The sequence below is a fragment of the Natrix helvetica genome, assembly GCF_964273705.1.
Source record: "Natrix helvetica genome assembly, chromosome: 1".
Classification (NCBI taxonomy): Eukaryota; Metazoa; Chordata; class Lepidosauria; order Squamata; family Natricidae; genus Natrix; species Natrix helvetica.
Window position 1 is genome coordinate 115360992 of NC_138548.1, and position 17589 is coordinate 115378580.

The following is a 17589-nucleotide window of genomic DNA, read 5'->3' on the forward strand; positions in this document are numbered from 1 at the left end:
GAATATGATAAATATGAGTGCTTCTTGCTACGTCTCATAATAGCTCGCCAAAGGACTTCTCACTTAGCTTCCCGTTGCTGGTTTTTGCCTACTGGAGGCCTACCTCTAAGTGGCTCTGACTTGTGCTTTTTCTCATTCCTCTGCCATGGTGTATGAACACCACATAGGGAAATGCTGATGTTGCTACACTGCCCAGCTTCAACTTTAGAGGCTTTCTGGATGCCGCTTACTCTTTCCAATTTGATGCTGTAATATATCCTTGGAGAACTGTATATTGTTACTTTGCTTTTTTTATTCTCAACTTTTGCTTTTGCTCAGCTCCAGAAGTTTGGGTTTGTGCCAGGGCTAGATCTGATACTGATAAAGACACTTTATATTGTTTGTATAAATAATGTCTATTGTATACATAAATCAGTTGAAGAACCCTCTGTAAAGTAGCTTCATTGAAATGCTATTCTCAAATGGAAGTCCTATGAAACCTGTACAGATTATGAAAAATGGCTGGGTTAATTCAGAATGTAACAGGCTGTAAAAGAATAATGCTTGTCTTTTTTATGTATGGCTTTGTAATTGTAGTAAAATAAAACCTCAACTATTTTCTTTTAGATATCCAAATATATCTTGTGAGCTGCTTACTTCCGATGTTTCACAGATCAACGATAGGCTCGGTGAAGAGGAATCATTACTAATAAAACTGTACAGTTTTCTTCTAAATGAGCCACCTCTAAATCCATTATTGGCCAGTTTCTTCAGCAAGGTGCTGAGTATTCTTATTAGCAGAAAACCAGAACAGGTATTTGCTTTTTGAATCTTCATGTTTGAGAGTCTGTCTTTCTAATACTGTGTGGAGATATATTTCTGTATCTATATGCTTGATAGAATTGTGTTGATTTAACTCAGTGGTTCTCAATTATTTTCTGTCATGCCCCCCCTAGGAAGAAGAAAACATTTCACGCCCCCCGCGCGACTGTAAATAGTATCATTTGTCTATAAAATTGTTATAAGTACACCTCTGCATACCTCTCACAGGGTTGTTGTAGGGAGCACTAGATGTATTATGTTCCAGCAGGGGGCTGGACTAGAAGACCTCAAAGGTCCCTTTCTCTTACCTTCCTGTCTCCTTCCCCCACTCTACCCTATTCCAACAAAAACATTATAAAAATATTTATTTCCCATTTCTTGCCAGCCCTAGCAAAGAGGTTGGCCTTTCCTAATGGCCTCCTCTCCAAGCCCTCCTTGGCCCAGTTTCCCCGCAGCCCACAAAGCTTCCCGGTTTGGGTGTGGGGGGCAAGGGAAATCCCAATGCGGCAGCTGCGATGTTCCCGACGGAGCGATTCCTGGGTTTGTATTTGCGAGCTCCGAAGCGAGCGCTCCTCCGGGGCGGAGGCAGGCAGGCAAGCAGGCGGGGCGTGCGCTGGGGCGGCTCGGCCACCGGGCGTGGCCAAAGCGGTCCCCGAGAGGCTTGTTTGCTCGGCCAGCAGGGCGGAGGCGGAGGGGCGGGGAAGAGGAGCCAGTGAGGAAGAGGAGCCGATGGGACCCGCCGTTGCCGCCTTCGCCGCCAGTTATCTCAGAGGAGACGCGAGCGAGGCCACAAAGACCTCTTTTTGCACCGGCGGCCGCGGCCCCCTCGTTTGCACCCAGATGGAAAGGGAGCCTTCGCGCCCCCCTTTACGGAGCCTTGCACCCCCCCTGGGGGGCGCGCCCCACTATTTGAGAACCGCTGATTTAACTGAATCAATAGGAGCCTTTTTTTTCAGTCTGAGCACTGTTTTGTACCTAATAGACTAGAATGATCCATATATATATATACATATAGGGATACAGAATTAATCATGAGCCTTTGCTATATTTTTCAACTTGAAAAACTTGCCCATCTCATAAGCTACTTATAGTAATGGAATATAATTTTTAAAATACCCCCCCCCCAAATGTCTGTAATTTAATGCTTTATTTTAAATGTTCTCTCTGCTCAGAAAAAAACTGGGAACATGGGGACTATAAAAAAATAAATTTCACATTTGGGGTATATATAAGATACCTCACAACAGTATTTAGTAAAAAAAAAACACCATCATGATATATTCAATGTCAGGAATGAACTTGTTCAGCAAATTCAACAATGTATCAATTGATGCCAGCAATTTCTTCAGAATTTCTTCTTATGCTTTATTGGATTCAAAAACTTTTAGAACATTCTATTAATACTTGTTCATATTTTTCCAGATTGTGGATTTCTTAAAGAAAAAACATGATTTTGTAGATCTCATAATAAAGCACATAGGAACCTCTGCTATTATGGACTTACTACTCAGGCTACTGACATGCATAGAACCTCCACAGCCAAGGCAAGAAGTATTAAATGTAAGTAGTTTATTCTCCTATTTCAAATCCATATCTTAATAATACAATTATTGGATCACTTAAACTTAACAGCAGTTACTGTTTCAAATTCTTCAAACTCTTTATGGTTTATAGTGGCAAACAAAGCAAACAGAAATACAGGGAAGAGAAAATAATCAACTGTTGATGCTACATTTACTGTTCATGGAGTTTGGAATAAATTGTGCAAATTTAAAATTAGGTTGTATATGAAAATTTCAGACAATGTTGAAAAGATAATACCAACCTGACCGCAAATCATACAGAAAATGGAAAATCAATAATATATATCCTTATCACCTGATAAGCTTGACTTACTGAGAAAGATAGGTCTCTGGATTGTTGATTTAGTTATACAGGCTTGCATAAGTACAAAATAGTTATTTCTTGAATAATTTATTATTATCTTGTTTCAAAGGTGCATAAGAATGAGCTATTTTCATGATGTCATTGTATAACAAAGTAAATACATAGCATGTTTATACTCACTGATAGTATTTGTAATTTCCTTTCTGTAAATTTTGAATATCTTAAAATTTCTGAGAATGCACTTTAGTATTAAATAACACCAGTGGGTGAATTATACAGTAATTATATTTAATCATAATTCTGGAAGATGATTTTAAAATAAAACAACTACCATATGTCTTCACAGTGGTTAAATGAAGAGAAAATTATTCAGCGGCTTGTGGAAATTGTCCATCCTTCTCAAGATGAAGATGTAAGAAATATATTTTATAATTCATATTTAGTTTTATATACTAGTTTACTTTATTCTGCTTACAGAGTTTAAATTTTCTTCATTATATACTTAATTATAACAATACATTAAAATAGTGGGTACTGTAGTTACAGGACTGAGGAAACAACTTAATCCACTTACTTGAAGTGTAATTGTGCCTTCTAGAAAATAGTGAATCTGTGTTAAATTGTTTCTGGTATTTATTAGCAAATAAAATTGTTTAGCTTTCTTTTCCCTTTATAAATTCTCTCTTGTTCTTCAGAGACAGTCAAATGCATCCCAGTCACTTTGTGAAATTATACGCTTGAGTAGAGACCAGATGCTACAAGTACAAAACAGTTCTGAACCAGATCCACTGCTTGCAACACTAGAAAAGTAGGTTGGTGTAAAGATATTACTTTACTTTTAAAATAAGTATGTTATCTATGGATTCTGAAAGTTTAAATGTATTCCTTCTGTTAGGAAAAGTAGAGAGATTAATAATGGAAAGAGTGTCCATATATGCTGTAGCAAGCAGTAAATAAATAAAAGCAAAATATTTAGAGCTCTAAATAGCAAATATGATATTCCTGCTCCAGAACTGCTTAGAAAAATAATTCAAAACACATGATAACACGGAGTTCATTCATTTACTTATGTAATGTCTTTGCTGCCTTAGCTCCACTACTTTCCATTATGCTTTGGGGTGCAATTCATGGCACTAGTTATCACCTTTAAAGCCCTATATGACACAGGGCCAGATTACTTGTTGGAACCACTGTCTCCAGTTGTTTTATCTATCCCACCAGATAGAGCAAAGTGGCATACTCCCCAAGCCCACTTCCCTGTTCCTGTCAAGGAAACAGTGGCATCTTGTGGAAACCAGGAGACGTACTTTTTGCATTGGAATAGCATCCCCCTATCCATGTGGTCCTGATCTCATTGCCTTCTGAAAGACTATGTAACCCACAGGTTTAGGGGCAGATTGTTAGTGAAGCCTGACATAGATGAATTTGTCACTGAAGAATACGTATAAGGTGCCTCGTTTTTTATATTTTGTTCGTTATGCTTATATTTGTATGCATGTGGTTTTTATTCTTTTTTATTGTGAGCCACTCAGTTAAGAGCCGAGGTGGCACAGTGTTTAGAGTGCAGCACTGCAGGCTACTTCAGCTGACTGCTAGCTGCAGTTCGGCAGTTCAAATCTCACCAGGCTCAAGGTTGATTCAGCCTTCCATCCTTCCGAGGTGGGTAAAATGAGGACCCAGATTGTTGGGGGCAATAGGCTGACTCTGTAAACTGCTTAGAGAGGGCTGTAAGAGCACTGTGAAGCAGTATATAAGTCTAAGTGCTATTGCTATTTGCATAAGATAGAAGGCCACACTAAATAAAAATAAATATAATGCCAAAACATGATTTAGTGATATATCTGACCTCAGCCCTTGTATTTATAACAATGTACTTTTTTAAACAGGTGACTCATACGTTTTAGGTATAATAGTAATATTTGTAATAATAGATTATAGATTAATCCACAGATTTTATTTAAAAAGCATTCAATAAGAAGGTTATCCTTTACAAGAGAGTAAGAATTTGTGATACATTTAGACGTGTAGAAGAAGGATTAGGTTGCCTGGACATACTGTTAATATAGGCTTAGATTGTCTTGTTTATATATCAATGTACAGGTAGTCCTCAACTTACAACCATTTGTTTAGTGACCATTCAAAGTTACCATGGCATTGAAAAAAGTGACTTACTAGTCTTCGCACTTACAACCATCTCAGCATTCCCATGTTCAAAATTCTGGTACTTGGCAACTGACGTGTATTTTGGATGATTGCAACACCCCCTCCACCACCCCCAAGCTGACATGAATACCATTTTTGACTTTCCTAGCTGACTTCTGACAAGCTAGGACAAGTCAGTGGAAGAAACTAGATTCACTTAATGACTGTGATTCACTTTACAACTGCACTGATTTGCTTAACAAGTGCGGCAAAAAAATGTCATAATATTGGATGCAACTCATTTAACAACCACCTCACTTAGCAATGGAAGTCCTGGTCCCACTTGTGGTCATAAGTCGAGGACTATTTATACCACAAAAGTAAGAATCCAGTTCTACACAACTTTCTCCTGCAACTCTAAGAATTAGATTTGAAGCTAAAATAATTGCCTAAATATTATATAAAGAACTTTTCAAAGTAAACTGCAAAGGTTTTCTTTGAAATTATCTGTGTACTAAAAGGTATATTTCAAGCATTATCTTTTTATTATAGACAAGAAATTATAGAACAGCTGCTATCAAATATTTTTAATAAAGAGAAAAATGAATCTGCAATAGTCAGTGCAATTCAGATATTACTGACTTTACTGGAAACAAGACGACCAACGTAAGTTAATTTTTTATCTTTCTATTCTAAAGATACTTTTAATTTTTTAGTAGCTATTAGGTTATTGTTATATTTGCTTATCACTCCTTCCTCAGATGTATAAATGATGTTCTCTTAAGTACACAGAAACATTCTGAATCAATATTTTTCTGATAATTCTTACCTGATCTGTTCAATTCCAGGTATCAAAAGCGAATGAACAAGTAAAATCTGAAGTTTGCATTGATAACGATAACAGATCTTCTGTTCATCCTGGTACTGAGCCAGTTATTTTGAATATAGCCAAAGATTTCTTGTTCATAATACAGCAAAGCTTTATGGTAGTGAGCCTGTTGTACGCAGGCTGCCATACGTATTTTCAAACTAATATTTATGTATACTTCTTCCATGACGATGTAACTGAATTAATCAAGGGGTTAATACAATCCTGCAAATATGAATTATGTTAAGCGTTAACCTACTATTTGGAATAGCCAATAAACCCTTTATATAACGCAACAAAAAGCCTTTATATAACGCAACAAAGCTTTGAGCTCATTTCATTGTCTGAAAATATTGCTTTGATATCTAGAAAAGGTTGAATGGTTCTTACGTTGTGGTGAGCAGTTTTCTGAAGATGAAAAGATAATTTGAACTTGTAATTGAAAAAGCTCATGCTTGATAGTGCCGATGGTAGCAAAAATAATCTTTCAATAGCTTTGCTTACTGTATTAATAGGCAAACATTTTTTCTTTTTATGTATGTGTTACAGATTTGAAGGTCACATAGAGATTTGCCCTCCAGGTATGAACCACTCAACATACTCAGTCAATAAAAGTGTATTAGAAGCCATAAAAGCACGACTTTCATCTTTCCACGAATTGCTCCTGGAACCACCCAAAGTAAGAAAAACACCCAACTCGGTGTAAATAGATTGATTCAGTTTTGTGACTTCTAGAGCAAGAATATATGTGCCATCTTGCTTAATCTGAAAGTGAATTCCCTTTTGTAGGTTGACACCTTGGCTTAGCTTTCAGTAAGGCTGTATATATCAACATAATCCTGTTTCAGGTTACTGGTGGTATTTTAGCTTTAGCTTTGCTCACATAACAAAAGCTCAGGTTTCCTTGGAACTTAACCAGCAGATCTGAGTGTGTATTACCTGGGTAGCTAGTCAATGTTTGTTTTCCTTAGATTTTGTTTTAGGGCTGTGAATTTAAGAAGGCTGAGGAGGCACAGGTGAAACTACTAGCATCGGGAGCGGGGGGCACAATGAAATGTTATATTTTTGTAAAGAATCATGGCTTGTAGCTATTCCTTTACCTTGACTCCTCTGAGAGATCCTCAAGTCCTCCAAGCATGGTAGAGAACAACTGGAAGAAACTAGTTGAGGATTGATTCCATTTGGGACCAGGTATCCAAGGGACCATCTCTTCACCTGTGTCTTTCACGTGAGGGGTGCTTAGAAACATAGAAAACTGACAGAAGAAAACGACCCAGTGGTCCTTTGAGTCTACCGTTTGAGTCTGTCTGTTTTTTGTTTTCTGTTTAATTTATTTATTTATTATTTTCATTTTTAAATATTTTATTTTAATTTTTAATTGTTGTCATATGATGGACATATGTTTATCCCAAGTATGTGTAAACTGACATACTGATGATTGACCCACTACCTCCACTGGAAGTTGATTTTGTATCTAGTCTGGAGTCATTATTCTTTGATTTTTAGTGGCATTTATGTACATTAACTACCCGGGATATTACCTATTTTATATGGAGCCCAAGACATTGAGGCTCAGGCAAGCCAAAAGGTTAGACACCCATGACTTACACAGTTGTTTGGAATAGCATAGTCCAGTGATGGTGAACCTTTTTGGCACCGAGTGCATGTGCGTGCGGCACCAAGTGCCGAAAAGGGAGCACTTTATGTGGCCATGTGTGCTTGTCTGGGCCATGACCAGGAAGAGGAGCTGCCATGGAGGCATGCACACACTGGAAAATGCACTTCCGGTTTCTGTTGCACACATGCGCCCCAGTCAGCGGGTCTTCCAGTTACTGCCGTGCTTGTGCACACGCCAAACAGTTGGCCAGCGCACATATTCACGGCAGAAAACAGAAGACCAGCCCTTCTGGTTTCCGGCACTGCCGCACACACAAAGGCCAGCTGATCGTTGCATCTTCATGCATGCCAGAAACCTGGAAGAGGAACAGGTGCTGCCACATGTGCCAGGTGATGTGGCTCCACATGCTACTTTGGGCACACGTGCCATAGGTTCACCATCAGGTGCATAGTCAAATGGTTTGTGGAGATTTTTGCATTGCCAGATATCAGAACTCTTAGATGTATGGAATTATTAGAGGAGGTTCCCTTGTTTCAGTAATGTAATTGAGGCATCCAGTGCAAAACATGCTTTGATTGTCTGAGCAATTGGGAATATGACTTCCGCTCTATTACATAACTCTGTCTCTACTATATCTTACTTTCTTGGTTTTCAACACAACTAGCTAACTATTGCACCTCCTTTCCTTAATAATGGCACTTTAGAGAAAGCAAAACTTTCTACTCTTTTCCTAGTGCTTACACATGTCTAAGAAAATCAAAACAACAAATGTATTTCCTCAATTTATATTCTCCAAAGGCCCTGCAGAATCAAATAACTGTGAAAGGATCTTTGGGTTTGGCTTAAAAAAATAAAACCCTCCTTTGCAATAGAAGTACAACCCTAAGTATTTGGAAGACAGGTTTTTGTTATTGACAGCTTATGAAAACACTATAGTCTACTTAAATAATTTTCAGTATTCCAGAACATAAAACTATAGAAAATAATCCTTTGAATAAAATTACATAAGCATTATACTAAACACAGAATTATGTTCCTGTTACTTAAATATTTCTTCAGGAGTTGGAATTCTATTTTAAATGTTGCATTCTTCTATTTGTATAGAAAAGTGTTATGAAGACAACATGGGGTGTACTGGATCCACCAGTAGGGAATACCAGGTTAAATGTGATTAGGTTAATATCCAGCCTTCTGCAGACAAATACGAACAATGTCAACCAGGAACTTATAGAGCTGAACAGCATAGGAGTTATACTGGTAAGAAAACACATATTTTTAGATTTATTTATTTACTTACTTAAATACTTACAGGATTTGTATGAACGCCTATTGCATATAATGGTTCTAGGAGGCTCACAATAATGTATGAAAAGAAAGATAAAAACAGAAGCACTTTTGACTTCCAAGTGCTAGACTGCACAGCCTCTGAGCTCAACCCCCAATCTCAGCTGGATTACTGGTCTCCCTCGATTAAGGATCACTCCTTCAGTGACCATTCAAATTAGTGACGATTCTGAATGAGGGGAAATTATGGCTGGTTCTCAAACATTCAGTCTTCACAGTGTCCCTGAAGTCCAGGACTAAATGTATGTAACTCATGGGGAAGACACAATAGTAACCATATTATTGTATTAAACCTATTCCCTGCAGTGCAGGGGAAATTGGGATATTTTCATTTAAAACGTTACCCTTGATGGGAGAATTTATTCAAAAAAATTGAGAGGCTGTACATCTTATTGTTTCATATTAAATGGAATGAAAAGAATTGACACTTAACTGACATTTAATCTAAGTGTGGGCTGTAACATGGCAGATATTTGTCTGTTTGAAAGACTCAGTTGAATATTATTATTTCCCTCCTTTTATTCATTTTGGCCAGTTCAGAGCAGCTAACAATAACTAACCCAAAGGCTCATTATTCAGACACTTGGCTCAAAAATACTTCAAGTCTCCTCTTCCCTTCCCCCCTTGATTGATTGCTCCAGCAGCTGATATATGTAGTGCAAATTCATACTCAATTGAATTCATACTCAATATACCAAGTCTTTTAATCAACATTGGTGGAGGGCCTAACTAATATACGCTTTTACACACACACACACACACACACACACACACACATGCAAACACACACACATTACTGAAAAGATTCCATAATCCTTACGTTAAACAAATTCTGACAAAAAGGGTGGTTAAGATTTCTGTTGCTGCTTCTGGCAAGCCCTGAGTTCAGCTTCCTTCATTATTATAAAGCAGGGGTGTCAAACTCATGTCATCACTTGACATATTGGGGGGCTGCCAGCGCATGATACATCCGGCCCGCAAACAGCAAGTTTGACAATCCTGTTATAAAGAATATCTGAGAGGTTTTTTAAATGAGGAAGAACATTTTTAAAATCACTTTATCAGTAGAAAAAAAATATCCAAACATATTTAGTAAGCGGTATGGATACTTCTGATTCCTGTTTATTTTTCTCCGGCAGGACATGTTTTTTAAATACACGTGGAACAATTTTTTGCATACTCAAGTAGAAATTTGTATTGCACTGATTCTTGCAAGTCCTTTTGAAAGCACAGAAAATGGTACAGTCTCAGATCCAGATCCCACAAGAGGCAACCTTTTGCTGAAACACGTGAGATATTTTTTTGTTCTTAATCATTGCTGCACTTATGTACAGTGGTAGTAAGTTCTCTAACTAAATAATAATTTCAACTATATTTGAGAACATTACAACTATAATAAGTGAGTGGCAGAATAAAGAAATACATGCTAGCATTATATTTTAATAGGATTCTAATGTATAATAACCTCTCCACTCCAAGACTTCATGTACCTCTATTTTTTAACAGATTTTATAGCAAGGATAGAAGCAAAAATGCAAGAAATATCCTTGCCGATTATTTCCCGTTCATAAAAACTGCACCTAGTTCGTCTTGTCAGGTTACATAGAGACCCCCCCCCCCCCCCGGCAAAAAAATCTGTCTCTAAAACTGTAAACAGTTAAGCAGTTTATTGAGGACAGAACACATAATATAATTGCAGCATGTAGTTAATTTGAGTCTAATCTTTATTCTTTCCATTAAACATTGAAAATCAAATGGCAGGGTTGAAGAGAGAGAGAGAGAGAAAGAGAGGGAGGGAGGGAGGGGGAGAGAGAGAGAGAGTGAGTGAGAGTGAGTGTGTTGGAAAAATAGTGCTTTTTGCACTGTACAGTTTGGTGGCTAGCCAGTCACTGATGTGATAAATAGTTCTTTTTACTATTTGATCAAGTTTTTTAATTCTTCTGCAAAACTCAGTAATTTTTTTCTCTATAGCTTTTCCTTAAGTGCCATTTAATAGAACGAATACTTGAAGCATGGGATATGAATGAAAAGAAACAGTGAGTAGTCAGAAACTTTTCTAACTTTGTACCTTTAAGATGCAGTATAAGTATCACAGACATCGATTTACATCCTAGCTATAATTAGCAATTTTATAAAAACTCTTAATTTCATACACCTCTTTTTCCTGTGACTCTTTGGGGTATGAGATCCCTCCATGAGAACAAATAAGCTTGTTAATTCTCCTTATTTCCACTGTTTATTATATTTGCTTTAATTAAGCACTCACTTTTGTGCACTTTTGTCTCTATGTTTTGGCTATCTTTCCCATATATAATTATAGTCATAGAAGAAATGTATATTGAAACTAAACCAGAAGAATATGCTTTAATGCAGAATGCTGTTTAAATACTTAGATTTTTATGTGGAGGATTAAGCTGTCATATTTTATCATAATTCCATGTTTTGCACAATATATTTGAATTTCTTACTGAATTCACCCATTGCAGTTCTAGACTAAATCATAAATGAAGCACTGCTGCAGGCTATCAAAAAAAGAAAACCCCAAACGTAAAGCTAATGAACTTTGGCGTGCAGTTGCTAGTCTTTAACTGACCTATTTTTCCATTGTATGCTGCTTGAATCAGCCTTTGTTTTTGTTCCATTTTCTACAAGTCTATAAAATAGAAATCCTATAATTGAACAACTAACTAACTTTGTTTAACTCTTGCAGAGCTGAAGGCGGAAGACGTTATGGCTACATGGGTCACTTAACAAGAATAGCAAATTGCATTGTGCACAGTACTGATAAAGGGCCAAACTGTACACTGGTGCAGCAACTTATTAAAGGTAATCCCGTTGTACTTTTGCTTACTGAGCCTTATGTCAGTGGAATTCACATTTTCATAGGCTCCTTTTACCATGTTTTTCTGTATCCGCTATGTCATCCCCACCCACCCTCCCAATAGGATGTGAGGTATTCTACTTCTAGGTGTGATAACTTAGCAAACGTCAGATTTGATCAATTTGATTTTTACTCTCAGTGGGTCCGGATGAATAATGTAAACACATGTCTAAGCTAATAGTTGCATGATGTGTTGTAACAAAGTTTAGATGAAGAGATTTAAAATTACTTCTCGTGAGTTTTTGTTTAACCCCCCAAAAGCCAAAAATAGAAGATGTCTTCAATGTGTCCTCTGCTTGGCTTGATTTTTGAACACTTGCAGAGGTTACATTTTATTGTGAAAGATGAATAATTAATCCAAATCATACAGGCTTTATTTATTTATTTATTTTGGTGCCTTCAAGTCAGCGTTAACTCCTGGTGCCTGCCTGGACTAGTCCCTGCAGTTTTCTTGGCATTATTTTGGAAGTGTTTGTTACTGCCTGCCTCCAGGGGCTGAGAGTTGGCTCAAGGTCACTCAGCTGGCTTTGTATCTAAGGTACAAACTCAACAGTCTACCACTTTTAAACTTGACACTTTAACCACTACACCAAACTTCCAATGTGACATACAGCTGTGAATTCTCTCCTGAAGTTATAACTTGAAATTTAAAATCTTGCATACAAATAGCAAATGCAATGTAGCAGTTTCCTAATTACCTTGAGAAATAAATGTGTATATTTTTAATAATATGTATTTATTAGTAAAATTCTAAATTACATATAAAATAATCTACGGTACCTGGAATGATGTCAATCTACATTCTTGATATTGCGTTTTTCTTTCTTTTTGGACTTTCTAGAACTTCCAGAAGAAGTCAGGGAACGATGGGAATCTTTCTGCACAAACCCGTTAAGCGAAACCAACAAGAGAAACACAGTGGACTTAGTAGGTTTTATAAGATGGCATTTGAGAAATTAACTGCAGTTTTTGCATTACAAAATGAAAACAGCATATAATAGCAATCATAACAGTAGATATCTCATTCTATTATTTTTATGTCAGATTTAAAAGATCACAGCTTCATTTTGCTGATATTAATCATTCCCCAAAACCACTGAATCCCACTTCCTTCTTTATTAGACAGAATTTAAATTTTCACTTATGTTAATTTTTCTGCACTCTATTCATTTGGATTTTTGTTGTTGGTGAGGCCTTCTTTCTTTGGTTCTGAGTTACTGGCCACTTCTTGTGTTTGTATTACAAAAAAATTACAATTTCGTAACCTAATTTTTTTCCCTTGGGTTCATTAACTTATTTTATAAGTCTGTTTATCCAGAGTGCCAATTCTAATCCTAGTTTCTTATTTAATCTGTTTACCATTCTACTTTAGAGCTATGTGAGATACATTTCATCTGTTAATATGATTGTTTAATATTTTGTTCAATATACATTAAATAAAGCTGCCCTGCAGGTATAATGATTTTGTTGTAAGAGCAAGCATAGTGCAAATGCTTTTTAAGTGCAGAATTTAACATAAGAACTGTTTTCATCCACTTAAAGATCTATGTTCTTTGTTCTTTTGTCAAATGTTAATTAGGTCGCTTGTTCCTGTGTGACACTAGCTTTTTGCTGGTTTTGGATCTAGAGATGACTTGAGCAAGCAGAGAAGTATCTCTGCTTGAACAGAATATTGCTGCCAACTATTTTTCTCTATAGTTGTGCACAAAGATAGGAAACTATATCAAGAAGTAACTGAAATATATTGATTAGTGCTATAATTCTACTTCGATTTGTAAATGTGAGTTTTATTCGTTAGCTTGTTCTTAATCAGTGGAACGGCTTGCTTCCAGGAGTTGTGAGTGCTCCATCACTTGGAGGTTTTTAAGAAGAGATTTTCTGAAATGATACAAGGTCTCTTCCTTGAGCATGGGGCTGGACTAGAAGACCTCCAAGGTCCCTTCCAGCTCTGTTATTCTATTACCTTGGATGTTGTATTATTTATAATCTGCCCAATAATTGGATTTGAATTGATTGAAAAGCAATTAATAGTCTATTACTTAATTCTATATGCTACTTTTATCTCATACAGCAAGCAGAGAACTATCAGGATCTGTATGAATTTAAGGGAAATGTGTCTGTAATTTAAAATTTAAAATGAACTCTATTTTTGAGGAAGGATCCAAAACAAAATACTTTTACAGCAATATAGAAAATAATTCTAAAAATTAAAAGTTTCATATTTTATCAATAATTTCATAGAAACGGTAGATTGTAACTATCTTCCAGGGAGGTTTTTGTCAGTTGAATCCAAGTTAGATAGGGTGAGGCTATGTTTCAATTAATTTTTCTACATAGTGAAATACTTGTGTTTTTTTTCCAGTTTTATTACTATGAAGGTAGTCCTCAATTTACGACTCCAATTGGGACCATAATTTCTGTTGCTAAGTGATACAGTCATTAAGTGGTGCAGCATTCATAACTTTGAGGACAGATCATAAGTCACATTTGAGAAGACTTGTAACTTTAAACCATCATTAAATGTACAATTGTTAAGTCTAGGATAACTAGTATGGATTTTTGTAACTGATATTTATTCAGAACTTTTTTAACCTGAATTCCTTACCTTTCCACTAGGTTACTACTTGTCACATTCATTCATCCAGCGATGATGAAATTGATTTTAAAGAAACTGGTTTTTCACAAGATTCTTCACTGCAAGAAGTGAGTTAAACTCTAAGCTTTACTGTTTGCATGTATTATTTTGCTAAAAGCTTCTGATAAGGGATTCACTTTCAGATTTTGCAGTTGTGTAAGGTATTATTGTATTTAAGAAGAGAAACCAATTTCATAAAATAGAGAGTTGGAAGTGACCTTAGGCATCATCTAACCTGTTGACCTGTCCAGCCTCTGGGTAACACAAGCGAAGAAAAACTGACTACATTATGGGTCAACCTCTTCCAACAACTTTTTGCAACCAAGATAATCCTCCTGTTTCTTGTAGTCAAGTTAGACATTTGGGAACATGTTCTAAAAGTATAGCTTAAGCAACATACAACCATAAGCAAGCAAACAAACAAGTCAGGGAGCACCAAGGAACCCAGAGTTCAACTCTCAACTACATATATTTTCCTCTGATGGAATTAAGATTTCTTTTAGAGTCAATAGGATCTCAGTGCTGGATTCTAGGCTCTCTTCTATGGGATAGCAGAGCACTCGTAGTCTGTCTTCTCATGGACTAGAAAGCAATATAAATATTCACATAACCGTAAAGCCCTGATCTACAAAAAATATTGATTATAGTAAATTCTCTAATAGTCCTTCAGGGCTCAGTGTCATATTAAAAACTACTCATTGTCTAGAAGAAGCTCATACAAATAATCCAATCGAAGAGTCAAAAACATCAAACTGCCTAGATCAGAAAATCAAAATATGCCAAAAAAAAGATAGGTTTTTGTTTTATGCATGTAAATACATAGAGATGGTGTTAAATGAGTTTTAGGCAGTAATGAGTTTCATATCATTCCTGATTTCACTGTGGGGATACAGTCACTTACCTTTGGCTGTATCCTTAAATAGGAATTTTGTCAAACTTTAGGTATTGGGAAGAAGATGCAAGAGATTCACTTTAAGTGTAATTCTAGAAAAAACTTTTTTCTCTCCACATTTCTTACATTTTACCAAATATTCTGGTAGGATTAGTTTTGTAAACTGGTTTTTTTTAAAGCAATAGTGACACTCTCAAAACAAAACAAAACATAAACCCCCTTATATCTATTAATGAGATTAGTGGTGGTGCCATCAGGTGCAATTTTAATACTCAATTATAAAACAGTGACCCCCTAAACTCCCAAATTACATACATCTGATAATGACAAAACAGCCCTATCCATATATGGTATATGTATGCGTGTGCACGAACACACATATGATACGCAAATTAATGAAAGTATTAGTTCTGGAGCAAATTGGGCAAATAGTATTTAGACTATTATTAGAATCATTATATCACTGTCGTTGGTCCTGGGATTGCCAGGCCTTTTCTGATTATCAGATGCAACAAATGACGTCCAATTTTATTGACCAGTTTGGCTTCAACGATGAGAAGTTTGCTGATCAAGATGACATCGGCAAGTAAGTACAGTCCTATTTTAAAAGTTATTTTTGTTTTCCATGTCTTGCATCACAGTGGTTATTCATTACCCCTAAAAACAATAAAATACTGTTTATTTAGTTTCGTTCCATAGATATTTATGCTTTTTGTATACTCCAAAAGAAATCTCATTAATTTGTAATTAATTTAAAAAGCAAAAAAAAAAAAAAGTGTGACCCTAACTAAAATAAAACAAGTTTTGTTCTATTTTATGAGTTCCTTTCTCTTAAGTTTCAAGATAAGTTCTAGAACTTGGGATATATCACGACCTGGTTTGAAAAATACCTTTGGGATTGAATAATGGATATATTCTATGGGGCCCATATCTCTGTATTTAGAACCACAGACTCATTTTCATGTGGGATGAGCAATTACACGCATATGATAAATAAGTAAAAATAAATTAGTAGTTAGTAGTATTAGTAGTATAAAAATTGTTTTTCCTTAGGTGATGAATTCAGTTGGATTGAAATAAACTTTCATCTATCACCTACTATATTATACATTATGACTTTTTAAATTTTGCTATCTCTTAATTTGTTCTGAGAAAATTATTCAGGCAAGTTATCAGTTTCTTGGTATATTTCAGTAATAAAATGGGTAAATTGACTGCTAAAAGTTCCCTACAATTAAAATGTTTAAAAGCACAATTCAAGCTACATATAAGCAATTGCTCATACAAAAAGCTAACCTACAACTAACACAATGTTTATGCACATTCTGATGTTTTTTCACAAATTAAATTAAAATCAGTAAATAGCTAAATAATGATTTCCAAATGCATAAGATGGCAGCTTTTGTGTAAGATGGGCAAGAAACAACTTTATGCCTTTTTTAACTTATGCATTTGAAATTCAGTAATTTGGATTATGTAGTGTTCTGTTTTAATTTGGATTTATGAAATGCATCAATGTAACTGCACACATTCCAAGAATCTGTATCAAAATCTGTATCCCAGATCCAGCAACATGAATGCAAATATTGCATATCAGAACTTTGGCATATTAAAATTCTAATTTTGAAAACATTTCTGACAGTCTGAGCATAACCATTCTTGGAATGGTGGACCTAACATTGTTTTTCTGCTGACATCCAGAAGTAGTTTGGTAGCAACATAGATTATTTCATTTCCCTTCCCATAGAATTATCCAAGAGTGTCCATATTATCACATTATTGAAGGGAATACTACTGCTAGAAGTGATGCCTGTCATTGAGACAAGTGAGTTTAATCCTTGTCCTACTTGAGCTTGTTTAAAGAGCTTTTAGCTTAATATATTAGCAATCAAGCTTCCTGCTCATCTTTGAAGATGTAATGTAGAACACCTTGACATATTATAGTTACTAACAGACGCATAAGTTGAATCCTTTGCAAGCTCTATTTAACTGTTAATCATATATGCAAATTGCGATGACTTGCGTGTTTGAAGCAATGCATAATTTTTAAACCTGGCTACTTCATATCACCCTCAGAGGTAAAAATATTTTGAAGGTATGCATTCCCTTTTGAGATACCAATTTCATTGTATTTAAGTACAATGACAATAAAGATATACTCTTCTTAATAAAGGAAGAAGCAGTGTTAGGCGTGAAGTTTATCACGATCTGAAAAAAAGATTCAAGTTTCATTTTTTCAAGTAATTTATATGGGCTATTTGAAAAGGCTTAAAATTCTGTACTAAAATTTTGGTTTGTTTTTTTTTAGATACGTAAAGTTATTAAATTAAGTACTTCAGTATATCCTATAAAGTGATACTTCCTTTTTGTTTTACTGCATAAATTTGTACTTTGTTCACAGTGTTTCTTTTGATCGGGTATCAGACATCAATTTTACCCTCAATACAAATGAAAGTGTAAGTATTTTTCCATTTTACCCTCAATAGAAATGAAAATGATTACATATCTCTGAATGAGAACT

The 17589-nt window shown here is 35.6% G+C and overlaps 1 protein-coding gene across 7 annotated transcripts in view; it reads left to right on the forward strand.

The window, feature by feature from the left end:
• PPP6R3 (protein phosphatase 6 regulatory subunit 3) overlaps positions 1-17589 on the forward strand; it is a 67346-nt gene that overhangs the window by 35167 nt on the left and 14590 nt on the right. For 3 of the 7 annotated variants that reach the window (XM_081934120.1, XM_081934121.1, XM_081934122.1), the window contains 14 exons: positions 607-793; positions 2224-2361; positions 3035-3100; positions 3384-3496; positions 5383-5496; positions 6248-6377; positions 8421-8573; positions 9800-9949; positions 10632-10696; positions 11371-11486; positions 12383-12468; positions 14158-14244; positions 15557-15654; positions 17470-17524. In XM_081934120.1, the coding sequence (XP_081790246.1) occupies positions 607-793; positions 2224-2361; positions 3035-3100; positions 3384-3496; positions 5383-5496; positions 6248-6377; positions 8421-8573; positions 9800-9949; positions 10632-10696; positions 11371-11486; positions 12383-12468; positions 14158-14244; positions 15557-15654; positions 17470-17524 (1558 nt within the window). The remainder of the gene's footprint in view (positions 1-606; positions 794-2223; positions 2362-3034; positions 3101-3383; positions 3497-5382; positions 5497-6247; positions 6378-8420; positions 8574-9799; positions 9950-10631; positions 10697-11370; positions 11487-12382; positions 12469-14157; positions 14245-15556; positions 15655-17469; positions 17525-17589) is intronic. The other 4 variants (XM_081934123.1, XM_081934124.1, XM_081934125.1 and 1 more) reach the window with 2 other exon arrangements.